Below are 26,487 nucleotides of genomic sequence, written 5' to 3' on the forward strand. Positions count from 1 at the left end.
TCCAGGTCCCAAGCTGCGAGCATCAAGATAGATAGAATCCCAAGACGACTGGGCAGTGACACCTCCAGTCTGGCTACTTGGGAGTTCTGGGGGAAGGTGGCCCCTGACCATGGAGTGGTGTTGAGGCTGGGCCGTCCTCCCCTTGTCTGTCTGTGGTCATCCTGCAGCTGGCTCACCTTGGGACAGCCAGGAGTCAAAACTGCTGCATCCCTTGGACTTGGGGCCCAGGGCCCTGGCCTCACAGCCATGCCTTGCTGTGGTCAGGGGCTCTGTTGGGCTATGTTTTGTCAGGGTTAGGGGTCCCTAAGTGTGTAGGTAGGCCTTCCAGAGGAGGAAGGGTTGCAGAAAGTGGGGCAGGGGCACTGGGCAAGGAACTGGGCTCAGGGTGGCTCCACTGTTTGGTGGCGGTGTGACCTGGCATGTCACAGACCCTCCTTGGGCTTGATTGCCTGCACCGTGATTTAGGCAGTTTACTGGGTTGTGTGAAAAGGCAAGTGCCCATAGGACCAGAGCAGGGGCTGGTGGCCTTGGTTACACGGCACAGTTGCTGGGGGATTTACAACTGCTCATGCTGGCCCTCCCAGGAGTGGAATTCAGAACCAGACTAGTGCCTGGGAACCCTTCCGAACCTTCTGTAACTCACAGCTGTAGGTGTTCTGGCTGTAGACCAGCTCACAGGGAAATAGCAGGAAGTCCTGTGGGAGGAGGGGAGCCCTGGAAGGGTCCTGGGCTGAGCAAAGTCCCTGCCATCTGGCCTGGTCTACCCGCAGCTGACCCAGTGTCTGCCTTGCTCCCGGCAGGGGTTGGGCTGCTTCCAGATTTGTTTTCATTTTCAATTCCCTTTATTGCTCAAACCACCTCAGGGCCGCAAAAAACAAACCGTTATCCTCAGCTGACCTCAGATTCCTGGCCTCAATTGTTTGCCGTTTGCTAATTTTAGCTTCTGATCATTTCCACCCTTATCCTCCCCCCACCAAAGGGAGACACAAACCAAGAATAGCTGCTGGGAAGGGGGGCTGTGGTGTTTGTGGCCAGAGTTCCCACAGTGATCTGGCAGGGTGCATGGGGCAGTTCCATGCAGCCGGCCTTCCCCTGGTGGGTGGGTCTGGGGGGAGCCCTCGATGGCAGGACTCCCCTTCCCCTGGCCCCTTTCTCACCAAGAACCCAGCACCCACAGGCATTGACATGCAGAAAAGAAGAAGGACTCTTATCTGAATGTTTCTCCTTTTAAACAGAAACCAGGCTGCTTCTTGGAAAAAAACATCCCTGTAGCCATGCGTAGCATACAGACCGCTAAGAGTCAGGCACTCCCCAGAGCTCCCAGACTCCAGGAACAAGTGGACATGCACAGTCTCGGGTCAGATGTGGAGCTTGGCCACAGTGGGGCCCAGGAGACAGCATCAGCCTGGAGGGCCCTGGCCAGGCCCAGTCCCCGCCCCAGTGCACTGTGCTCTCCCAGCCGTGGGAGCGAACACAGGGCCTGTGTGGACCAATTACAGTGGCGAGTCCAGGGCACTGGCCAGGCCTGCAGGGCGTCAACCTGCCCACGGGAGGGCGGGCAGAGAGCAGCCTAGGGAGAGCCAGAGCCAGGATGAAATCCAGGGAGCAGAGTGGCCTCTTGGCGAGGCCTAAGGTAAGTGGTTGCACCCCACATCTGTACAGTAGGGAGAGTGTCAGGCGGACACCCCGATTGAAAGGAGCATGTAACAAATGCCCACAACCCTAGTAGCCCCTCCATCCTTTTCTTTCCACTGTTTTCAAGGAAATCCCAGACACCATACCATTTTATCCATTAATATTTCAGTTGCTGCACATTTTTAAATCAAGTCCAATGTGTCTAATGCTAGAATAACACTAATTAAACATGAAATAAAGAAAGCCACAGCCTGAAGTCACCCCAGACCACTCGTTAGACTCGGGAAGTGGTGTGGGCCACACCCCTCATGTGGGTGCTTCATTGCAGGCAGAAGGTACCCAGTGCCGAACCGTTTTGGACACAGGTTTTTATCAAAATCGAAAGCAACAGCAACAAAGAAGAACAAAAGTGCTACTAGGGTAACACAGGTACAGAGGAGGAGGCCCAGCTACCTAGGAAGGGCTTTCCTCTGGTGTGAGGGGATAGGGAGGAGCAAAGCAGGTGTTAGACCCATGCCCCTTGGGTGCCAGCAGGGCCCACACCATCCCACAGCTTCTGAAGGGGTGACAGGGATAGCCTAGTGGTTCTCCACGGAAACGCTTGGCTGCCACAAACGTTAGATCTGTCCCATTTTGTAAATCATTTTAAAAAAATATTTGGGTATCTCAGTCGGTTAGGTGTCCAACTTCGGCTCAGGTCATGATCTCGCAGTTCATGAGTTTGAGTCCCATGTCAGGCTCTGTGCTGACAGCTCGGACGGAGCCTGGAGCCTGCTTTGGATTCTGTGTCTCCCTCTCTCTCTGCCCTTCCCCCCCCCGCCCCCCCCCCCCCCCCCGCTCATTCCCACTGTCTCTCTGTCTCTCAGTCTCTCAAAATAAATAAAAACATTAAAAATTTAAAAAAATATTAGAGTAATGCACCAAGTAACACATGTAGCCTAAGGACCAAATCACCCAGCTCATTTTATTGTGATGCACGGGGAGGGACCTGGCTGTGCCCTGCTCTCCTGTTCCCTCTCCCAGCAGAGGCCCCTGTTGGCTTCTTCAGTTGCCTCTTGCGGTGTTTACCGCCCTAACTCTACCCTGCATGTCCTTGGGGGCTCTGCTCTGTGCTTCAGCTTTGAACATCATGTGTTGACTTCCCATGGTGGCAGATGAGAAGTGAGGTCCCTGTCACCCTGCCCACCCCCAGAAGAGTGGGGTATTTTGCATTAGGTCAGCATTCAGTGTTTACAGATGACCCGGACTAACTGAATGCTAGTTGACAGTGACCCTAGTGTCATATGTTTCTTTTCCATAGAATTAATAGTTGCTCCTTTTGCTTGGTTTTCTCAGTGCTGTCATCCTTGGCTTGTCCCCATGCCTTGTGGCCATGTGGCTCTCGCTGATGTGGAGGTCTCCTCTCCAGACCTTTAACAGCTTCCCAGACTGGCCATTGCTGTTTGAGGCCCTGTTTCCTTGAACCCATGCCTGTGCCTTCTGGTGAAGGGAGAGGAGGCCATGTTGTGGAGACTTCCGTGTCTGGAAGTGTTTTGCTCCTAGACTAATAAGTTGCGGCAGAAGTGCTGGGTCCAAGGCTCTGTGTCCCCCAGCGGGCCCTGGGACTCATTCTTGCTCGTACTCCAGATGACAGCCCACCTTCTGTGCTCTCTGGGCTCTCTGGCCTCCTTTTATCTGGAGCTGGAATGGTTGGCTGATCCTTCCCTTATCTTACCTTTTCCTCCTATCATCCATTTACTTGTCTTTCGCTCTGTGTTCTGTGAAACTCTGTTCTTTTCCAACCCTGACCTCTGCCATATTCCCCTGTTGTGTCTTTACTTTCAGACTCAGGTTTTTGGATCTCCTTTTATAAGGAGGATCCTATCCTGTCCTTGCTTCCTGGATGCTTCTTACCTCTGAGGATGACTGACAGCTCTGGAGTTGGCTTCTGCATCCTCTGTGTTGCCTTTTTCTGCTTGCTGATTTGGATCTCTCACCCAGCTGTCCGGGTCATAGGCTTTTCTCTGTCTGATGATCCTTGGTGTCTGGAGACACTGCCCAGAGGCTGGGCCTGGTGCACAGATGGGCTTGGTGACTTTCCGTCCCTGCCTGGGGATGTCGTCCTGGCTGCAGGGCTCAGAGGGCTGGGTGGGGAGAGGGCTGGGAGTGGCAGCATGGAGTAGGTGAGCTGTTCCTCAGGCCCCCATTCAGGAGGCTGCCCTGCCCTGAGCCATCTCTGTGATCTCCAGTCCAGATCCCCCACCTCTCCTGACCCACTGAGACAGTAAATTGTTCTTTGACAGGTACAGGTAAGGCAGGCAGCTGTGTATGAAGTAGACAAAAGGCTGTGATGTGTCTATTGCTTCTTTAACATTCAGGTGCCCCCTTTTTTAGCCCCAGTGTCCCCCCACTGCTGGGGACTCCTGCGCCTGTGGGAGGTCACATTGTACAGGGTCACATGCTTCTTTGCTTTCTCCGCCATCTCTCGGATTTCCAGCCTCCAAATTACTGTTGTTTTCTCCTTTCCCTTTCACTTAGTCCTTTAAAATGCCTTTCCTTTCATTTTAGAGGGATCTGGGGATGGGAAGGTGGTGATCTGCTATCTTTATCCAGAGCTCCTGTTTGGCGTGTGGGCCAGTGCAGGGAGGTCCAGGGAGAGACGAGAGGGAAAGATGAGGACCTCCCTCATCAGCAGGAGAATCCCTTCCCACCTCCTACCTCTGCATGGGCCAAATTGTCCAGTCCCTACAGTTGCCAGTGTCCCCCTTTGGTTATTATCCAACAGTGTTATCCTGGAATTACAGCCAGAGCTACAGTGAGCAATAATCTTGAAGCAACTGAAAGCAGCTCACAGGAAGACAGTTGCCCAGGGAAAGAAGAAGGTCTAAACCTAAGGTTGGTAGCTTCAGGTTTCTTTTTCTCTGGTTACAGATTCCAAAGTAGATATCCAGGGCCAGTGTGGGAGCTCCAGGATGCCATCAGAGACCGAGGCTCATCACCTCTTTCTCTTCAGTCATTGTTGATGTGTGAATTAGGCTGTGCTTTCTACCCGTGTTATCATGACAGCTGCTGCCTCTACAACCTTGGAACATTCTCCAGGCAGGAAGAATGGTGGCAGGCACATGGTCCTCTTTATCAGGACGAGGCTTATCCAGTGGCTTATCCAGAGCTCATTTGGCTACAGTCAGTTTACAGAGCCAATCCTAACTGCAAGGGAGTCGGAAAGGAACCATTTTTACCTGGTGCATTGTTGCTACAAACTGAAGTCATGTTCTCTGGGGAAAGAAGACACAGAGAACGGGTGCTGGACCAGCTGGCACTTTGCTGTCACTGTTGCAGTTGCTGGGCGACTCCTGTGCATTTGTCCTCAAGGTGGGCAAGCATTGGTCAGAGAAGTGTCCAGCTGGCAAAGGTGACCACTGCATGAGCCAGTGCTCCCAAAGCATTTGAAGAACCTCAGAAATCATGTACTTTCTTCAGCATTTACTTTGTTCCCCAACAAGTGAGGCCATATCAGCCATTTGTACTGGCTAAGAAGTATTGACTTATTACTTAGAAATGAGCTACATGGTCACTGCTATAGTGATCACGACAATTGAGTGAAATGGGTTTTCTCTGATTTATTACCTGAACTATAGTTGTCATGCCTTCTCAGGTTCCTCATGGTGTTTCATAGACTTTCATTGTTTTCCATGGCCTTCATAGTTTTGAGGGGTTGTGGCCAGATATTCTGTACGTTGTACCTTGGTTTGCATTTGTCTGATGTTTTTCTCATGATTACACTGGGTTTGTGGCTTTTGGGGGAAAATATTAGAGGTGAAGTGCCCTTCTCATCACGTCGTATCAGCGGGAGAATGATATCCACTGATACTTATTTTGTTGCTCAATTGGTCCAGCGTTGGCCAGGAACTCTATCAGGTTGGCTCCTGTGTCCCTTCAACACATCCCCATCATTTTTGTTTTTTGTTCACTTCCTTACTTTCTGGCATTAATAAGATAAGTCAGGTTCATCTTGTATTTTTCTGGCTCTAGTCCTAGAATCAGCCATTTCTCTAAGGAGCCTTGACTTCTGTTATTGGAAATGGTATTTAGAAACCAAGACCTGGGTGTGCTTTCTGCTCTTGGGGTGTTACTGCTTCTAGCCTCTCCCAGTGGATGGAGCCAGAAAACATGTCTGTGTCCCAGCCCATTTATACACACATACCTTTAATAATTTCTCTATCTGGCCCTCTTTGTGCACGTGAGCTAAGCACACATCACACTGATGTCTCAGTCTCTGGGCCAGTCCCTCAGGAAGGACTCATTCCCACCTCCCCCTACTGATCTGTAACCTTTGTCTCCAACAGTGAGACACTGGCTCCCACCATTCACCATGTGGTCACCTGTTTGTTCAGTGCCAGCATTCGAGTGAAGCAGTTTCATAATAGTTTCTGTCGTGAGAAGTTAGAGCAGTGCTAGGTACAGTTGCTTTTGTCTGTGAATCTTTCGGTTTCCAGTCAAAACACTGTTTTTCCTAAGTGACTTAGGTCAGCTGCTTTTCCCCACCCCCCTCTGAGAGGCCATGTCATACATTTGTAATGTGGTTGGAATCTGTTGTCACAGTGTGTATTCTGTCCTGGGATCCCCCAACCTCCTTTACATGCTCAAAGTTTGCATACGTTAAAGTGTAAACTGCGATATGCAGTACTCTGGGTTTTAACAAATGCAGTCTTGTATCCACCACTCCAGGACCAGGCAGCACAGTTCCATCACCCTAAAAATTCTCCTTTGAGGTCAGCCATTTCCTGATTCCCCAACTCTGACAACCCCTGTTGTGTTTTTTGTCCATACAGTTTTGCCTTTGGCAGAATGTCATATGAATGGAGTCATACAATGTATATAGACTTTTGGGTCTAGCTTCTTTGACTTTGCAAAGTGCATTTAATTTTGCATAAATTCAACGATTTTTGTGTTTGTGAATCAATAGCTACGTCCTTGTCATCATTGAATAGTATTCCATTGTGTGGATATACCACAATTTGTTTATCCATTTACCTGTAGAAAGTGCTTATTTGTAGTTTTCACTGACTATGAATAAATCTACCATAAACATTTGTGGATGGCTTTTCAACTCACTTGCTAGATGCCTAGGGTTGGGGTTGCTGGGTTGTAGAGTGAGTCTCTGTTTAACTTTATAGGAAACTGTCAACTATCTTATAAAATGATTGCACCACATTCTTGCCAGCAATGAATGAGAATTCCAGTTGCTCCACCAGCTGTTAGTATTGTTGGTTTTGGGGAATTTAGCCATTCTTATAAATGTATGGTGCTGCCTCACTGTTTTACTTTGCATTCCTTAATGATGATATTGAGCACCTTTTCACATAGTTGTTTGCCATCTGTGTATCTTGTTTGGTTGAGTTCAGATCTTTTGTTCATTTTTAAAATCAGATGTTTGCTTATTGTTGAGATTTAAGAGTTCTTAATATATTTTGAATATGAGCTTCCTTTACTTTTGGTCAACCTCAAATGAACATTTTTATCAAGTAAATAAACCTGAATCTTTAATTGTGGATTCCAGATTCATGTCCTTGTAGTTTGAGAAAAATCTCTGAAAAGACCAACTGAAATGTCATTCCTGGGCTGTCAGCAGCTGTAACGGCTTGGTGTGCAGTAGATCACATACTCCCAGAACAGGGCTGGTGACAGCACTCTGGCCTCCGAAGCAGGAGAATGCTCCCTTTGAGAGCATGCTCAAAATGCTCCCTGTTCAGCTCAGGGAAGGTGCTCCTGGGTTCCCTTGGAGACAGTTAGTGATGTGGCCATCAGAATAGAGGGGAAAGAAATGGACATGTCTGTTCTTTGGGGTCATGTCACATGAGTCCATGCATCACATTTGATCATCTGGCAGACTATTGCAGTCCAGGATCTGGAAGTGTTTGGTGGTGGGAGCTGATCTCTCTCTGTATGTCTCTTCAGGAGAGTGTGTGTGTGTGTGTGTGTGTGTGTGTGTGTGTGTGTGTGTGTGAAGGTGGTGGGGGACCTCTAGAGCCCTTGTCTGGGGTGACTTCTGCCTGCCTGCTGGCAGAAATCATTAGTATTTTATTATTGCTGTTCTACATGAGACCTTGGGAATGGAAATTTTCAAATGTGTTTTGTAACCCTTAGCAAAAGGGGGGAAAACACCTTTATGAAATTTCTGGCATGTGGTCTTTTGACCTTTCCGGGCATGTGCACCTGTGCGTGTAAATTAGTGCTACTCCCTCACCAGAGGCCAGAGGTGCTGGGTTCTATGGTAGCAGGCCCAGTTAGTGAGCTGGGCTTTGGGTGAGCTATTATTATTTCACAATAGAAGTTTGTAGTCTATATCCATAAATACACATGTATTATGATGTGTTTATGTCCGACTTTGTGAGATAACATACTGCACTCTTTCTGATAGCAAACAGCAGCTCAGTTGAAAAGTGTAGGAATGCAGAACGAACAGTCACGCATGAATCCTGTCTTCCCAAGATAACGGCTGTGTTTCCTTCCTGCAGCTCTGGCTCTGAGGCATGTGCATTTCCTACAGGCATTGGGACAGAGGGTCTGTTTTCTTGGTTGGAATGAGACTACGTATAAGTGGGCCCCTGTCTGTGGCTTATGAGACTCTAGAGAGGGACAGGCAGGCGGCCTCCGTGCCAACCCTTCCTTTGTCTGCCTACCTAACCTCGACACATGAGGGGTAACACCACAGAGCACCCAGTCCCCCACACCCTACCTCAGGGGTGGGCAGCTTGCCCCAGCTTTCACTCGCCCTCCCTTGGCCTCAGGCTGACTCGGGTAGCCTTTGGATCAGAGTGTCCCCATGCAGAGCTGTTGAAGAAGGGTCACTCTGGGGGACTGTGGGGGCTGGAAAGCAGAGTGGTGTCGGCTTTTCTCCCTGGCTGGTGTCCTTAGGGTCAGCTCCCTTAGTGACCTGTTCCACACTAGGCTGGGGAAGGACATAGGATCAGGGTTGAGCACTAGGCAGGATGTGAGGAGGAAGAGACAGGCTCAGAGAAGCGGTGGGCAGGCCCTGTGACAGGGAAGCAGCTGGCCTTAGTGCCCTGAGCCTCAAAAGGCCCTGGAAATGCTCTTCTTTCTACACCACAGCATGGTGGGGAGAGGGAGAGGGCCGGGTGGTGAGGGCAGTGGGTGACCACCTCCTCTCTGGCAGTGGAACTCAGATTTACTGAGGAGCAAGGCCTCTGGCTTACTGTTCCAGTATCCTGTTCTCTGCAAGTGGTTCTTTTGAACAAAAGAGTGTTCTTAAAACACACTGGGTATAAATTGTCCAAGTGGCTGAGGCTCTGCTGGGTCCGGTGACCTGGGCTACTGAAGGAGAGGCTCCTCCCAGAGTGTCTAGAGCAGTTCCTCAGCACTTCAGCTGTTCTAGAAAAGGTAGGTCAGTGACTGGATGTTCCCCCCGCCCCCCCGCATCAGCTCCCTCAAAAACCGAAAGCATTTTAGAACTATAGAAAAATGACTTACTTGTTTTTATTTTGATTTATTTGCTTTATGAAACCAACTCTGACAAATACATTGTTTTGCTATGTTCTGTTTGAAACTCGTGACTTTTTTTTTTTTTTTTTTTTTTCGTGAATGAAATGGCCCTCTGCTCTGAGTACCTGGAGCAGGCCAGTGTAGGTGCTGGGTCTGGAGGAAGAGCACGTGTTCCCCAGGGGCCACGTGCTGCCTCAGGGTGCTCAGACCTTCTCAGACAGGCAGGCAGGCAGGCAGGGCCTCTTGAAAAGAAACTGCCCAGCTCGTCCACATGTTAGGTGCGGCCACGTGCTGCAGAGGGACTGGTGATTGCCTGCCAAGGTCCCCAGCAGGCAGAGTGGCCCAGTGCAGCTCAACTGGGCTGGGGGTGCCACTGGGAAGCTTCTCCCCAGGGTGCCGAGGGTGGTACCTTACATTGTGTGTGCTGTGCCACAATGCCTTCCTCTGTGAGATGGGCCCTTGGCCTTGATAGTCCCTTTTGGGCTCTCAACCCCCAGGATGCTAATGGCCGAGGTCAACTTGTCAGAACATTTCCTATTCCATGGTGGGGAGAGGCTGTAAGAATGTCCTCCTTCTAAGTGAAATTTGGACTGGGAGTGCCAGGCTTTCTGGGTGTGTGGCCTTGGTGAGGTCGTTTTGACTGTCCACTTTTAGTCTCCATATCTAAGATCTTGACACAACTCCTGTCCCTCAGGGTAGAGTCAATGAGCTTGTGCATGCTGGAAGTAAAGGCTGCCTCCCTGTGAAGCTCCATGTTTGCAGGTGTGTGTGCTGTGTGTTGTGCCCACCATTGGGGCAGCTGTGGCCAGGCTGGGGCCCTGCTGTCAAGACCCACCTGAGGGGGCAAAAAGGAGAGGACCGGAGTGAGGAAATGAAGGCTGGGGGAGGGGAGGGATACAGGAAGAGGAAGTGGACAGAATGGTTGCCAAAGGCTCTACAGAGAAGGGCCCCTCCCTTGGTTGCCTAGAGAGCCCTGGGTGTGGGCATGGGGCCCTGGGGTACAGAGCAGGCAGCTGGTTGTGCATGTTGGCAGATGGCAGCAGGAAGGGGGTCGTTTGCTCTGCTCCATGCCCTCTCCCAGGGGCCCTGGCTGACCTTGAAGACTTTTGTTTCTTTGGGGAGGGGGTAGTGCGGGCAGGCAGCCTCAAGTTGGCTGAAGGCTTGTCTGTGTCTAGGAGCAGTTTGGCTTCTCTCTGAGTCTCTGCGGACCTCCCCATGTGGCTGTCAATGACTGTTGCCACCCCAGACGTCACAGCCCAGCACAGCCTGCCAGAGGCTTTTCTGTACTGTGCCCGCTTCCCCCACCCCATCCGTGCCCGGCCCTCTGTCTTTCTTCCCTCCCTTCCTTCCTTCCTTTTCCTTTCTTTTGGTCCAAGAGAAAAACCCTTCCCAGAAGCCTGCACCCGTTCCCTAGTTCCCACATCCTTACCAGTCCCTGGCAGAAGGGACCAAGTCTCCTGCCTTGAACTTGTGGTCTGTGTCCTGACAGCTGGACGAACTCACCTGGCAGCACCTCTCCAGCAGCCAGAGCCTGGCCCAGCCATCGAGGCTGGTTCTCGCCAGTCCTGTGAGGGCAGACCCAGTGATAATTATGACAGGAACATGGTATATAGGAGGCTGAAGGGACCTTTAACACATGCAAGCTAACAGCTCTGGGTCTGCTGCTGTCAGATTCTTCTCCCTTGCCTTTTAAGTCACACTGGGTCTGTCAAACCACTGATCAGGGAGCACCCTCCAACAAAACAATTTGCAGAGTGACCCAGGGGCTTGAATCCTGGAGGTCCGTCCCCAGGAGCACCTTCCAGAAAGGTAGATTAGACTTCACTGCTATTTTTGAATTTCTCATATTCCAAGGAGCTCCCCTGCCCCCTCCCCCATTCTAAGGGGAATCTATTTTAAGGGGAATTCTGGGGATTGTATTCAGAATGTGCTGAGGAGAGTATGCACGGCCACATGTGGTGTGAATGGGTCTGGCCAGGAACTCACAGGGTTGTTCCGTGAGCTCCTGTTTTAAAATTTGCATTATTGAGGCACCTGGGTGGCTCAGTCCATTGAGCGTCTAACTTCAGCTCAGGTCACAATCTCTCAGTTTGGGAGTTTGAGCCCCATGTCGGGCTCTACGCTGGTTGACGGTGTGGAGTCTGCTTGGGATTCTCTCTCTCCCTCTCTCTCTGCCCTTTCCTTGCTCATGCTCTCTCTCTTAACAATAAATAAAACATTTAAAAAAATAAAATAAAATTTGCGTTATTTGTGGCTAGCATTTCCTAGTTTGCTATGGATTCTTGTTTTTAACTTTGTGAATAGGTAAATACATTTGCGTGTTTTGAAATCCGGGAGATTTACGCAGTTTTCAAGGCACCCTCTCCTCACCCCTCTGTCCCCAGGTAGTCTGTATCCTCCCAGAGGACCTTTCTACAAGCAAAAGCACATGTCTACACACACTGTTCCTTCTGCTCAGAACCTTGCTTTCCTTCCTCAACGGTACCACTTTAGAGATCTCTCCCCATCAGTTCAGAAAGAGTCCATTCCACTTCTTTTTCATAGTATTCCGTCACATGGGGGTTCCATAACTTATTTCACAGGCCCCAGCTGGAGGACAGGTGTTGTTTTGAGGCTTTTTCTGCATTGAATGACCAGGCCCATATCCCATTTTGTAGGTGTGCAGGTGTATCTGTAGAATAGTTTCCCAAAAGTTGTTTTGTGGGGTCGAAGGTTGCACACATTTGTAATTGGGATCAGCATCACCATGTTGCCCTCCAGAGGGGTTGGGGCACTTTGTATTTCCACTGGCGAAATGTGAGAGTGCGTATTCCTGTGGCTTTGCTACCTGACAGATAAAAAGTAGGATTTCAGTGCGGTCTTGTTGGCATTTGCTCTCTGACAGGTGAGGTTGAGCATCTTTTCAGATGTTTGAGAGTCATTTGTGTTTTCTTTTTATCAACTGTCTTATGGCCTTTGCCCATATTTCTATTGAGTGTTGGTTTGTCTTTTAATTTCTGTGTTCTCATTCTGTATTGGAGGTTAGGCCTTTGTGATATGAGCTGCAAATATTTTTTTTTTCTCAGATTGTCATTTATCTTTTGCCTTTGCTTATGGTGACTTTGTCCATGTCTGGCTTTTATAGTCAGATTTATCAATCTTTTCATTTATAGTTACTGGGCTTTGATTCATAGAAAGAACTTCTATCCTAGCATGGTCCTTACTTTCTTTCCAGAAAGTACTTAGTTGTCCTTACACGTTTTTTGGACCCTCTCCCCTCTCCCCATCTGAGATGATAATTTGTGCTAAGTGTGTTTCCCACTGTTTTGGTGTTTTGGGGTCTAGTTCTTGCATTTCCTCTCCTCCCCACCAGTCAGTTATCAGCTTCTGTGGCAGTATGTTGAATATCTGGCAGTCTGGTACCCTCACAGTATTCTTTTTTTCAGAGTTTTCCTAGCTACTTCTATTTGTTTTTCTGTATGAATTTTAGGATCTAGTTCTCCTATTCCAAAATAAAACAAAGCAACACCCAAAATGCCTACTTCAAAAATACACTTATATCTTTTGTAGGAAGGCAGATTTTGTCTGAACTGTGCCCCCAAGGCAGTGTGTTGCTGCACATAGCCAGGTGCCACCTCCCCCTCTCATCCTGCCAGCTCTGCTTGTGCAGGAGTGTAAGGCAGCATGTGATCAGCAACACCTGTGCGCCGGTAATGGTAGCATGAGACCAGAGTGCCCTGGGGCAGGGCCAGGGCTGCGGCTGTTCCAGCAAAGATGAACACAAAGTGGTATGGGGCTCGAACATGCAACCAGTGGTTCCCACCACGGTCACTTGCCACTGACTTGCTCATGAGAGCCCCCTGCCCAAGGGGCTCAGTAGCCCAGGAGCACCCCGCCCCCCCACAACCGGTGATAGTGGTGTATCTCCTATGAGCATGTATGTGCTCCCACTTAACCCTCACAGTAACTGTGAGAAGAAACAGGCAAGATGGCAACCCCTGAAGCCATCGACAAATGAGTAGGGGTGCAGGGGTGGGGTGGGTGCAGGTCTGCTTCCATGCAGAAAGCACCTCTCTGGCTACAGGCAGAGTCCTAGGACAAGAGGGGTCCCCACTGAGTGGGGCCTCACCTCCTCCACTTGTACCATGGGTGTAAGCGCTTCTAGCTGGAGCTTCCCAGGAGAGGGCATCTGCATGTCAGCTCCACGTGGGTCTATAAACCACGGGCGTTTTCAGTGACCAATGAAATAGCCAGTGGCCTTCTAAAGAAAGGAAAGTCTGCTTTCCATAATGGGGACAGGCCTTTCTGCTGACCCTGAGGCTGCCCGTTGGCCTGGGTTTCCTTGCAGGCTGACAGCTGATTGGCCCCAATGGTTGGCTATCTCCCAATCTGTCCCAGCATGGGAGGGTGAGCAGGAGGGACTCGCTGGTATGAAAAACATGTCAGTGTTGATGTGAGGAGCTGGAGGTGGCCCCATACCAGGGGCCACTGAACAGAGCTATGTATTGATGAGTGACAGCCCATTCCTTTCAGGACCTGGGTGCTGCGGCCTGGGAGCCTGGGAAAAGGTGTATCTCTGTGGAAGCCTCTCTCTGACCAGCCCCACCCCTCACCACGCTCCCCAGACACACACCCGTGGGGATTCCTTGTGCTCACTGAGGTCTCTTCATGTGACCTCAGGTACCCCTGTTAAGTCAATGGATCCATGTGCCCTTTTCCCCGGGGGCCCCCTATTCAGAGATGCATCCCCTCCCTTCTTTCTTCCACAGAGGGGAGCTCAGCAAGGCTTCCCAGAGCCTTGGTTGGCACAGCCAGCCTGAGCTGAGAAGAGCCAGCGGGAGGCCGAGGGGCCAACTGGGGAGATCACTTACTGCCACAGGCAGAAGAGGCACTAGTTTACAGACACTGTTCTGGCTCCGGGTCTTTTTTTTTTTTTGCAACGCAAAAGGACCCCCAGGACTGCCCACAAGGGGCTCACAGACCAAAAACTGCCATGTGCAGGTGCTGTTGGAGCCAGGAGGGACCCAATCATCTGTGGGAGCTGGCAGTCTGGCCCAAACTGGTTGGCGCAATTGAGAAAATTGGGAGCATGCCCTTCGGACAAGGGTCAGAGCAGGAGGGAGTCTCTCAGTGGCTCAGGGTGTGAGCTGAAACATGCACACTTCCCAAGCTGCACATGCAGGTGCAGCTGCCAGGAAGGGGGCAGGGGGCAGGGTCCTGGGCTGGGCGCTCAGTCGGGGGCTTGGGCAGGAGGAAAGCCCCTGTCCTCTTAGCCTGGCTTCTTGCGGCTTCTGGGAGGAACACACTGTCCCAGCCCAGGCCTGTGGCTTGGGCAAGAGAAGCATGTGGGACGCAGTGTTCCCTGATAAGATGAAGCAATCGCTCTCACAGCCTCATCGCAGCGCCAAGGAACATTTATGTAACCCCGCCCTGCGCCCCGTGAGCCCTTGGCCCAGGCACCCCTGCTGCCCAGCTGCCCCCTTCACGGTGCACCAACAGCACCCTGCCCTGTACCGACCAGTTATCCCCTGTCTCGCAGTCCTGCCACTTGCAGCCTGGCCCCTCCCAAGCCCCCTCCCACAGTGACCCAGCCTTTCCCCACCCAGCTTCCTTCACTCCCTCCCTGTGCACCCTGTACCCCACAAGACCTGACCTCTACCCCCTTGCTGTCACTCTGCCTCCCCCTCCCAAGTCCCTCTCACCATTCTGTCCCACAGCCCCAACCCTGGCCTCCTGCAGCCCTGCCTTTGGAAAGTGAGGGCAGGGGGACTGGAGTGGGCCCATCCCAGTCTTAGGCATCAGGCAGGATGCTGCAGAAGGGCTGATCTCCCTTCAGGGTTCTGGAATCTCTGATCAGGTTTCCTATCCTGAGAGGGCCAGTGTCACTTCTGAGCTAGACTGAGCATTCTCCTTGTGGTGGCCCTGTGGTACTATTGTGTCCTCCTATCACATGCCCAAGAGGAGGCAGATTCAGAATTGAGCCCAGCAGGATGGAAGCTAGGGTTCATTTAGTCTGGGTGGCCAACTCCCTGCTGGGCCCCACTCTACTCTGTGTACGATCCCTATATACTCACTCCGCCTAGTCACACCACCTTAGAGTCAGTCCTTAGAAGAGCAGTTTTCAAAGTGAGGCCCAGGGACACCTGTAGGTACCTGAGATACTTCCAGGAGACCATGGGGTCAAAACTATTTTCAAAATAATAATATTATTTGTCCCTTATTCTCTCAAAAGAATACAATGAAATATTCCAGAAGGTACATGATGTGTGATGACATCCCCCTGACAGCTACAGGAATGCACATGTGCTTGAGTTTAAATCTTTTTTCAGTTTTAATTTCTAATATGATAAATATCAATGGATATAACCCACATGAACAAATACTCTTTCGGTCCCTCACTACAAGTATGAGCGCTACTGTGGGTGACTCTGTCCCCCTGTCCAGGCTGCCTTTCCCCCAGCTGTTCTCGATTCTTCTGGCTGCTCCTCATCAGCCTCCTGGGTGCTGCTTGAATGTCACCATGTAGAGGCAGGCCCAGCCAGACCCTGGTGCTGATCCACTCATAACTTCTGAGTGATATATTCATCTGTTTATTGCTGTCTACCCTCCTGGAATGGGCTGACAGAGGTATAAAGGATGGAATCAGGGGGACTCTGCATAATGGCCCTGTCCCCAGGGCCAGACAGCGAGTCTGTGTTCAATAAAAGTGCTGAGCTGCTGTTACCCAGATGGACCAAGAGCTGTGTGCTGGCCTAGGGGTGATGCTGGACTTTCCTTGCCTTCTGCCACTCCAGGCTACTGGTACCAGCATCCCATCCTATTGGATGCTACAGTTCTGTGTGGCCCACACATCATTGTAGCCCATCTATAATTATACCCCTCACATGCTTCCCAGAGCTACAAACATAAGGACCTTGAAAAGGACAAGCTCCCAATGAGGGCCCAGGGTTTATTAGAAAGCAAGGGTGAGTCTGCATTTGGGTTGGTCTTCCCCTACTGCCACCATGGGCCTAAATTTGAGAAGACACAGGTATAAAAAATAGTGGATAAGAGCAATAATAATAGCTAACATTTCATAGGTAGCATTTGGCATGTGTCAGGCACAGTGCCAAGGTCTGGTCGTGTGTGTGAGCCCATGGGATCACCATTGTGTACCCCACTATAAGGATGTGGTAGTATATTCATTTCCTGTGGCTACCATAACAAATTACCATAAATTGGGTGGCTTAAAATAACAGAAATGCACTCTCACTGTTTTGGAGGGCAGAAGTCTAAGATCAAGGTGTTTGCAGCTCACTACCTTGCCCACCTCTTTTCCTTCTGAAGGCTCTGGGGGTGGGGTGGGGAGATGGAATCCATTTCATGCTTCTCTCCTAGATTCTGGGGGCTGCCCTACAGTCTTTGGAGTTTCTTGGCTTATAGATACATCACTCCAGTCTCTTCCTCTGTCATCGTTTGGCCCTCTCTTCTCTTCTTTTCTAAAGGACACTTGTGATCTCATTTCAAGACCCTTACCTTAATTGTATCTACAAAGACGCTTTTTCCAAATAAGATCACCAGTTCAAGGGATTAGGACCGGGACATCTTTTTCGGGGAGTACTCTTTACCCCACCACAGGCAATAAGGTACTTATCTGAGGCCACACACATCAGTATACTGTGAGAACAGATCTAAGCCTCATCTGTCAGACGTGGCACACCAAGCTCTTGAACTCAGCACCTAGTCACAGGAAAATGAATGTTGTGTTTAATGCTGGACCTTTCCAAACATCTAATGACCAATGTGCATTGTGAAGTTCCTAGACTGGACTTAGCATGTAGCATTTCTCAAACATTTTTTGTTGACGAGATTTTTTTCCTCCAGAACCAATTAACAATGTATTCAATTCTAAAAAGACACATAACACAGAAGAGCTTACAACAACAAAAAATCCTGTTCCCAGTGAGGCATCACTTTCTAGAGACCAACACTGCTCTGATTTTAGTTGTCTTGGTAGTTACTGCCATAAATGAATTATATGATATATATATATATATATATATATATATATATATATACATATTTTTTTTTACTGTTCTTTGATGTATCAGATTTATATATAATGCGTTATCTCCCTGCCATGAAATTGAAGGATTTACCTCATTTCTACCCCTCCCCTCACCTCCCCCTGAATTGATGAATATATTATTTTAATTTTTTTTGTTGTTGATTATCCTTATAACTTTAACCTCATTTAGACATTTCCTTTGTGCATGTGTGTGTTCCTACCTTTCTCTTAAATCCACATTCTCTACTGGGGGCCATGAGTCAGTTGTATGGGCTTTGTCTATAACATTGATTCTAAATACTGACAACTAGTGCTAGGGTTCACATGACCATAACTGTGTAAAGATTGCTTCCATATGCCAGGGCCTGTGGTGGGATTTCATTCCCTCCTGCTGCCTCATGGGGTTGTTGTGAAAGATAAATATAACATACAAAAAGCCCGTAGTACAGTGTTTGGCTCAGAGCTCTTCCCTGATGGCTCATATCTTATAGCACTTTAGATTGCTTCAAATTTAGATCCCAGTTTTCTTGCATGTCTTCTATTTTTCCTGGAGTTTGTAATTGCCTCTCTTTTTTCTTTTAACCAAAGAATAGTATGTGCCTTCACTGTGTCCTGAAGTTTATTCAGCCTCTTGATCATACTCTCTGATGCATGGAATTCACCTTCTTCTTGAAACTTTCCCCCTGTGATTCCTGCCTCTGTGGCCACCAGGTCTCTGCCTCACTCTTATCCTGAGATGCCCCTTCATTTTTCACTAATTTCCCTGGCTTCTCATTTTTTCTTTTCTCATTTTTTGCTGGAGTTTGAGAGGTAAACTTGGAAGACCCTGTTTCTTTTTCATCGAGCATCCAGTGTGATTTACAAGAAGTCTGGTATTCCCTCATGGTTGACTTGGTGTTTGTTCTCACCTCTTTCTAATAAGTTTTGTGATCTCTTCATTTTACCCAGTGTTCTGGCTTTGCAGAAATTCTCACAGCATTGCAGAAATTCTTGCAGCAGGAGCTTTTACTTACTACCCTGCCCACCTCTCTGCCAGCCCTTTCCATGTTACTCTCCTGTCTTGTTTGATTCTGACAGATACTGTTTTCTTGTTTCTTTGGTAATTTACTCTCCTCCATTTTTTTCTTTTGTTTTTTCTAACAAACAGAAATTATTTAAATATATTGCACCCCCAGGATTGATTCCCTGTAACTCTGAACTATCATTTGTAACTATCAGATAGTTTTGGGATATGATGGTTTGCTCTCTTGATTTTGAATTCTCCTCCCACACACCCCCTTTCCTGCTCCCCCCCAAAGCCCCTGTAAAATCAGTAACAACATATACAGCCACACAGAGCTCTTAGTTTCAGCATTACTAGGAGGCAGAGAACACTGCAACATTCACATATTTTCAGAGCTTTTTTGATGTTGTTCCATTTTTATGGGTATTTCCTTCAGTATATTTCCATCTGTTCTATGAAATTTTTGTTTGGGCAATAATACTCTCAATTTCTAAACACTATTTTTTGTTCTCTCAACTTCCTTTTGATGGTATCATGTTCACTTTATGCATGAAATTTTGTCTGAAAATTTTCTCAGAATACTAATTCAAAGTTTTAGGTTGACATTCTTTTCTGTCTCATGGCTTCACTCTTTTTCCTCTAGAGTCAACTTTGTTTTGTTGCTCTTGGCCTTTTCCCTTTAATCTTGCTGGTTTTCCTTCGCCATCTGGCCATCCTTGAGTGTTTATATTTAAGGTTGATGGGCTCATTTAGGGTGGGTGGCGTGGATTTCCTCTGCTGGGCACAGGTGCACCAGCTTCAAGGACTGGCTGAAGGCTTTAGGGCCGGGGGCGGGGGGTGGAGAATGGAAAGGGTGGCGGTGTGGCCACCCCCAGTGCCATAAGGGCTGCATTCTGGGGTGCCAGAAGCCCCTGCTGATTCTCCCTGAGCAGTTGATACCATTTTTTTGTGGTTCAGAGTTTGCCTGGGTAAATGATGGTCTGTTCCTTGCTCTGAGGGATGGGAGGGGTGAGGTCCTCATTGAAGTCTACCTTGGTTACCTCCCTCTCAGGGAGTGTTCTGGGTAGCCACCCTTGTCTGTCACTGTGTTTGGGTCTGCAAGAGTCTGTTGCAGCCTCTTGTTCTGCTGGCTGTTACCTATTGGCCACACTGGAGGTTGAAAGAGCAACATGAGAAGCAAATTACCTGGTCTGGGTTCCTTATGTTATTGATGAGGAAACTAAGGATCAGAATAGTAGTAGAGCACTCAGGTTGGGAATTGTCTCTTGGCCCTGCAGGGGTGTGGGGCTCTGGAGTGTGGCTCCCTTCAGGCCAGTGTGAGGCAGCTGGACCCTCCCTGGTAGGCCTGCAAGTCCTCCCCGGGCCCTAGACCCTTTACTCCGGATTCCCAATCTCAGAGCCTGAAGATGGGCCTGATCTCCCCTCGGGCCAGGGCCAGGGGTGCCTGCACAGGTTGTTGGGGGTCATGCTCTGCCGTGTGCTTGGGACTGCCACCGCCAGGGGCCTTGGGCCCTGCTATCACAGTTACTGAGAAGCTGCCATTTCATCCTGGGAGATGCCTGCTGCCTTCCTTGGGTACTGGCTGGAGGGCACAGGCATGGCACATGTTTGCCCTGATGGGTTGGTTACAGGCCGGTGGAGAGGGAGGGGACGCGGCTAGGGATGGGGAGGAGCAGGCTGCGTGGAGGGCAGGGCCAGGACCGGTGACTAATGCTCTGCCCTGTCGCCCCGCAGGTGAGAGACCCTTCGCCTGCAGCTGGCAGGACTGCAACAAGAAGTTCGCGCGCTCCGACGAGCTGGCCCGGCACTACCGCACACACACAGGCGAGAAGAAGTTCAGCTGTCCCATCTGCGAGAAGCGCTTCATGCGCAGCGACCACCTGACGAAGCACGCACGCCGCCATGCCAACTTCCACCCGGGCATGCTGCAGCGGCGCAGCGGGGGCTCACGGACCGGCTCCCTCAGCGACTACAGCCGCTCCGATGCCAGCAGCCCCACCATCAGCCCGGCCAGCTCGCCCTGAGCGCGGCCACCGCCCGACGCAGCACAGCCCCGCCCACCCCTCCGCGGGCCCCGCCCACCCCTGGCTGGCGAGGACCCTCCGCCCCTACTACAGCCATGAGCAGATATGCTCGCCCTTCCTTTTGTGATGCCGTGTCTTTTCCTTTTGTAATGAGAAAGAAAGAACTTTCTGGAGTCAAAACAACAACACAACAGACAATTTTCTTCACCTCAGGTGTCAAAGTGAATTTGTAAAAAAACGAAACAAAAAATTTTCAAAAAACACCATCCACAAATTGCACAATAAACATACCCACAAAGGTGAGATTCAGTGGTGTTGAACCCCTCCCCCCCTTTCTCAGGGATGGACATGTTCCACGAGGTCAGTGAGGACACCCCCTTCCTGCCGCCTTATTCTGTACATAGATTTGCACTCTGGAGTTTTCTGTTAGGTTCGGGAACACACTGGGGACAAAGACTGAGCAATGCAGGTGGAGCTCAGTGTCTGGCCCTGGGGTTAGTCCGTCAGTCATTTCTGAGCGGATGTGGTCGCTGACATTTGCTTCCAGGCCAGATTCCTCAGCAGGGGGCCCCAAGTCTCCACGCAGCCGCCAGCCTCTGCCCCAAAAGCCCGGCCGGGCTCAGGACATAGATGATTCAGAGGGATGCCTTAAGCTGTGCTGGGCGAAAGAAGCACTCCACCTGGGGAGACCACAGAGGCGCCCACCCTCTGCGGGGCCCTGCCAGTCTCCCTGTCCCTGCCTCCAGGAGCCTCTCTCTGGGCCTCTCAGCACTGGGAGCAGAGGTGCAAGCCCCAGCCAGTCAGACCACTGCACCATCAGAAGTCTAATGCAACAGGGCCCGGGCCACACCTGCCCCACCCTTGGCCTGCCTGAGGCGCATGCCCTGCACAGGGACACCGGCTAGTTTGTGTCCTGAAGAAGGTACATGGGGACCTCTCACTTTTATCATGTTCTCTGACTGGAAAATAGAGGCTACGAATCCTGGTGTTTTCAAAGATGTCTGAAAGTGTCTCTGGTGCCTCCAGTTCCTGTGTTCTCCTGGACCCGTCCTGCTATCAAGACACCTTTGTTGGAAACAATGGGGAAGGTTGTTGGGCCACCTTGCCAGAGGCCCCGTGTGTGTGGTCGTGCATGCGGCATCGCTCAGTGCTTCACAGAGACAGTTCTGTAGCAAGAGACCGGAACATTGTGACTTGGAACTTTACGGGAGTGGTGAAGCAGATGTTATGGGAAATGCTGTCAGAGAACGTGCATTCTGTTTGCTCCCCAGGGAACACCAGACAGAAAGTTGTGGGAAATACTTTGCTCAGACCCACTGTGTTCCCAGCTCAGAATTAGCAAACCTCCAGCTTCTCCATGAGCTTTGCACCCCCTGGACTTCTCCCTTTCCCTCCCGTTTCTCCCCTTCTGCCTGGGAGGCCTCAGCCCACACCCTGCCTGTGGCACATTAGGGCTGTGGGGGCTCCATCGCCAGCGTTCTCCTGCCAGGGGAGGAGGAGCAGAGAGCTGAGCAGTTTCTTGTGGAGCCCCAACCTTGAGCCCTGGTGAGGCAGTCAGGCTGGGCTCCAGCGTGCTGCTCCTCTGCAGACATTTGGAGGTTCCACCTGAGTGCTGCCCAGGCACCACCCTTTCCTTCCTCCTGAGATTTGGGGCCTGTAAATACAAGCCCCCAGGACAGTGCGTATGTGTGTATGTGTGTGTGTGTATGTGTGTGTTGGGGTGGGGGGTGGGTTTGGGGTGGACTTGGGGTATCTTGCAGAGACCTCTGCTCATTTTGGTGAGGAGGAATGACCCTTGGGACCTCAGAGGGCTGTAGATGGGCTTCCTGGGCCCAGAGTGCCTTGGTTGTGACCACCCTGCTTCCACCCTCACCCTGTCACGGCATGGGGTGCAGCACAGAGAAGCCGTAGACACCCAGGCCTGGCTGGTGCTCACAGCCTGTGGCCATTGCTTTGGGCCAGCACCTTCGTCCATAGTGACCACAAGGGTGGCAGTCTGCTGTTGACAGCACTTGGGTGCCCCTTTCTAACTCCACTGTGTGTCATCTGGGATTGACGGGTGGCATGGTGGTGGCTTCCAAGTAGCATGTTAGGTACCAGGTTGGGCAGTAGCATTGTTCTTGCTGTGGGTGGAAGCCAGGCAGGGCCAGGGGATCGGGTGCAGAGCTCACTGCCCTGGCTGCTGGGCCCTACTCGGGCTGCCTGCTTGCATTTGGTCTGGGAGAGAGGGTGGAATATCCTGTAGAGACCTGGACAGAAGAGCGCTCTGAGTGCTCAGTGTGAAAAATCCTCCTGCCCATTTCCAAAGTGAGGCCCGGAAGGCCCTCAGAGGCCCCTCCCAAAGTTGTTTCCGTGTGAGGCAGAGAAAGCCACACTCTGAATACATTTCATGTCTCAGGAACTCACATTCCAGGTTCAGGAATTTTATTCCAAAGTCCTTTGGTGTGCTCACCGTCCACGGGTCCCCGAAGGCAGAGAGAGGAGGCTGTGGGTCTCTGGGAGGCCAAAATGCTGTCCTCTGGAGGAGCCGAGAGTCTCCTTGTGATCTGCCTACTGGCATCTCAGAAGGAGGGTTTCTAACCCCACTTCTGTCTGCACATAAGAAGGGGAGTAAGGACTCTAAACCCAGTCATCTTGGAATAAAAGAAGAGCTGGTTTGTTTTAGAGGTGGGGTGGGGGGTGGGGGAGGGAAAGCGGGTGTTTGCTGTTTCCAAAGAGAGCACTTAATTTAATTTTTCCTCTAAATGACCCAGGGCTGTTCCGTCGGATAGATGGAAGGGTAACATTGCCTTAAAACAGAAATATGCAGGCATTGGCTATTTTTGGCAAATGAGTGTGTCTTCGTTCCCAAAGCAGTGCTGGTCTAATGGCAGGGTGCGGTCCTTCCTCTAGGGGCCTGGCCTGGGAGATGGGCACTGCTCTGCTGACTTAGGGCACCTGGAGAGAATTCCCGCCTGGCACCCCTGGGCACTAGGCCTGGGGCTCCAGTCGGACCATGCCAACTCATCTGGGGCTAAAATTCATCTCACTTGAAGGGTGGGAAAAATCCATGAACCTTGGTGAGATTTAAATGGGCTCTCACTGGCATCTCATCATGAAATGAGTGCTTGTGGAAGGGGGCGGTGGACCTTGGAAAGCTGGCCCCCCTGGGCCCCCGCTGAAAGGGGTGGACCCTCTTGAAACAACCTGCATTTTCTTCTGAAATGTAGAATGTCTTCCCAGCCTGGGTCTGTTTCAGGGTCTTTCATTTTTCTGGTTTATGGCCATGCTTGCCCGGCTTCAGTGTGATTGAGGAACCCATAGGACTCCTAGAAATACTAGTGAAAACTCAGACCTTTATTTTGTAGCAGACTTGTTCTCAAAGGCCAAGGGGGCAGAGGTCTCAAGATGAAGGATGCCTGAACAAAGGAAGAGTTCCCCTCCAAAAAGTCCTAAAAGGGACCCTGGACCCAACCATCAGCAGGCTGGTGTTTAGCTCACATCCCAAATAAGAAAGCCCCTCTTTGCATCAGCCATGTTAGGGGACCAGTTGTTGGCTCCCCATATGCCCACTGAATCCTACAGCCATCCAGAAAGAAACAGATGAACACAGCCGTTTCCACAAAGGGCCCTGGGTCCTCTTCTGTAGGGTGCTATGTAGGAACAGGCAGTGATGCCCTTGATGGGAATATAGTCCTGGAGGTGCCCTACCTGCATCCCACTACACCCCCACTTATGGCACTTTGAGGTGCAGGACACCCCCCCACCCTTTATTCTGAGGCCATGCAACCGGGCAGGTGCAGGATTCGCCACGGTGCAGCCTCCAGGTGCAAACATCAGTGGCAGTGGGGTCCCCAGATCTCACCATGCCCTGGCTCTCCGCTCAGACCAGTGGAAGGTGATTCAAAGATAGGGACAGACAGGCCACAGGTGGCCCCCAGCCCACTTTTTGGGACATGAAGAGAGGGCTGGTGGCTTTCTAGGGTCCCAAGAGGAGTGTGGCAGAACTGGGGTCTCCATTTGAGCCTTCTGCTGCCCAGCCCAGTCTTCAGAAGACCCACCCTTCTTTCTTGCCAGAAGCAGGTGCTAAGGTGGACTGCACAGGGTCCTAGCACTCCTTGGGGACTTCATCCTCAGCAAGCTGGAGTGCCACCTAACAAGAAAGCGTGATCTGAGCAATAGCATCCCCTTGTTTTCTGACTCCTGATTTGGGCTTGTTTACCAGGCTACCTGATGATTTTGACTTCTGGCAGGTATCATGGATTTTTTTTTTTTAAACCCATTTTTACAAAGTCATTCAGTCAAAAACACAGTGCTGGAAGGTTTAAAGTGTCTGATGTATTGGCCACATTGAGACCAGTAAGAAATGCTTTGTAGGTCACCCACATCTTTTTTGCTATCCAAAGATTGCATATGCGATTCTGGTGGCCGTATTTTCCAAAGCTAAAATGGAGGGTGTGGGCTAACACTTTATGAATGCAGGGTTGCCCTGGGAAAAGCCTGCCTCTATGACTGATGTTCCTCATTCTAAGGTTAGGTTTCGAAGGTTTGTCCAAGACACATTCCAGAGAATTTTGTACCAGAATTTGGATGTACAATCCAGCTTACTACTGATAAATGCCTGAGTGTCATTTAGGGAGAGGCCCTTCCCCCACCCACTGTCCTGTCCCTCACTGGTTAGAAGATTGGATTCGGTGGTGGGAGCTGTGAGCCCCGGATCCATGAGGGTAGAGGGGCCATACCTGGTTTCTTGGTTTCTACTGACCCCCTGTAGCAATGTTGGACTTGGCAGTGCGTCCAGCTGGCCCTGCCCAGCCTCTCCCTTCTTATGCAGCTTTAAAACCTTACTACTTTTATTTAAAGATGAACAGGATGGGAGGGGAGTGGACCACAGGAGCAGCTTTCTCCTAGGGCTCAAGGGAAGCTTCCTAGTGACACATTGACAGGATGCTGTACACGCTCACTTAGAAACCCAAGTATGTGTGAGCTGAATGCCTGCAAGACAGCCACAGGTCTGGTCAAAGATTTTCCTTCCCACTCAGAGCACAAGGGCTGGGTGTACCGGCTGGATCCCTCCCCAGCCTGCCCTCTGTGTGGGGTGAGAGGGTCATTTCCCAGGGCGGCTCAGACACCACTTGGGGAGCAGTGTGGTGGCCATTCCTGGTCAGGGTGCCCATGGGTGGGTGGGTGGCTTTGCTCTTTAGTCTCAGCCCGGAGAGTCCATGTGCCTAGTGCCGGGGATCCCAAGGGCTCAACGGCGTCAGCACGAGCTATGCATTGTGGGGCCTGGGGCTTGCCGTGGTTCCCACAGAACCAGGAATAACTTGTGTGGATATGTTGGGTGCATGAGTCAGCCACCCCAGACCCACACAAATGACCCCTTCCCCATCCAAAGCCATTGATGGAGTTTCTCTGGAATCGTTTGCCAAAATCCCAAGGCAGAATCCAAGGGTCCAAGACCATTTCCATGGAGCACACATTTTCCTTTTCTGTAGGAACTTTTTTTTTTTTCTTTTTAACCAGCACCACACCATGCTTCCGAAGGCCACGTTTCATCTTTCCTGGATCACTACAGTGAAGTATTACAGTTGTACAGTTCCCAATCTGGCCTTGGCTTGCTCGGATAAAACTTTGTATGTATTTTGTATGGCATAGATTCTATATTGTAATGATGTCCTATGCAAAAAGAAAAAAAAATTAACTAAATTGTAAATTTTATTGTTTTAACGTGTATGCATGTTTAGTGACGTTTACATTTTGAAATAAAATTTATGATTCATTATTTTATTTGCCAGAGCTGGTTCCTTGGAGAGGCCGGGGTGGGGGAGGGGAGGGACCAAAATGGACCAACTCCAGCAGCTGTATGTAATTGCCTGAGGGGCAGTAACCGACCCTGAGCTTTGTAGGCCTTTTATAGAATAGAAGGCTTTGCAGAAAGTGGGTGCCCCTCTGGCTATCCCCTGCCTATTTCAGCTTATCACATTCCCACCCCTCAACTCTACTCCCTCCCCCACAAAAAGCTCAGCCTGACAATTCCATCCTTCAGAGCATCAAGGAGAAAGGTAGACCCCAGGGAGGCAGTGATGACAGGACCTTGAGCGGGGCATAGTGCTGGTCCCTAGAACCCCCCCCCCCCCATAAACACCTGCTCCCCAGGGCAGCAGCCCCATTTCTCAACTCCAGTTGCCCTCCGAGGGTCTGAAAGTCTGTCAGACTACACTGTCACTCAGCCAGATGGCTGCCTGCTCCCCTTGCCCCTGCCCAGGGCCCAAAGAGTGACCTGTTTGCAGCCACAGAAGACCCTGAGGTTGGCTGTGGGAACGGACCCCAAAGCACAC

At 50.5% G+C, this 26,487-nt stretch overlaps 1 protein-coding gene across 1 annotated transcript in view; it reads left to right on the forward strand.

Annotated features, from left to right (window-relative positions):
- The window catches only part of KLF13 (Kruppel like factor 13), a 51,012-nt gene extending 25,081 nt beyond the window's left edge, over positions 1-25,931 (forward strand). Inside the window, exon 2 of the mRNA XM_045448889.1 lies at positions 19,881-25,931. Within this exon, the coding sequence (XP_045304845.1) occupies positions 19,881-20,170 (290 nt within the window). The 3' untranslated portion in view covers positions 20,171-25,931. The remainder of the gene's footprint in view (positions 1-19,880) is intronic.
- Positions 25,932-26,487: the final 556 nt, after the last annotated feature.

Source organism: Leopardus geoffroyi, chromosome B3 (genome assembly GCF_018350155.1).
Source record: "Leopardus geoffroyi isolate Oge1 chromosome B3, O.geoffroyi_Oge1_pat1.0, whole genome shotgun sequence".
NCBI classification, from domain to species: domain Eukaryota; kingdom Metazoa; phylum Chordata; class Mammalia; order Carnivora; family Felidae; genus Leopardus; species Leopardus geoffroyi.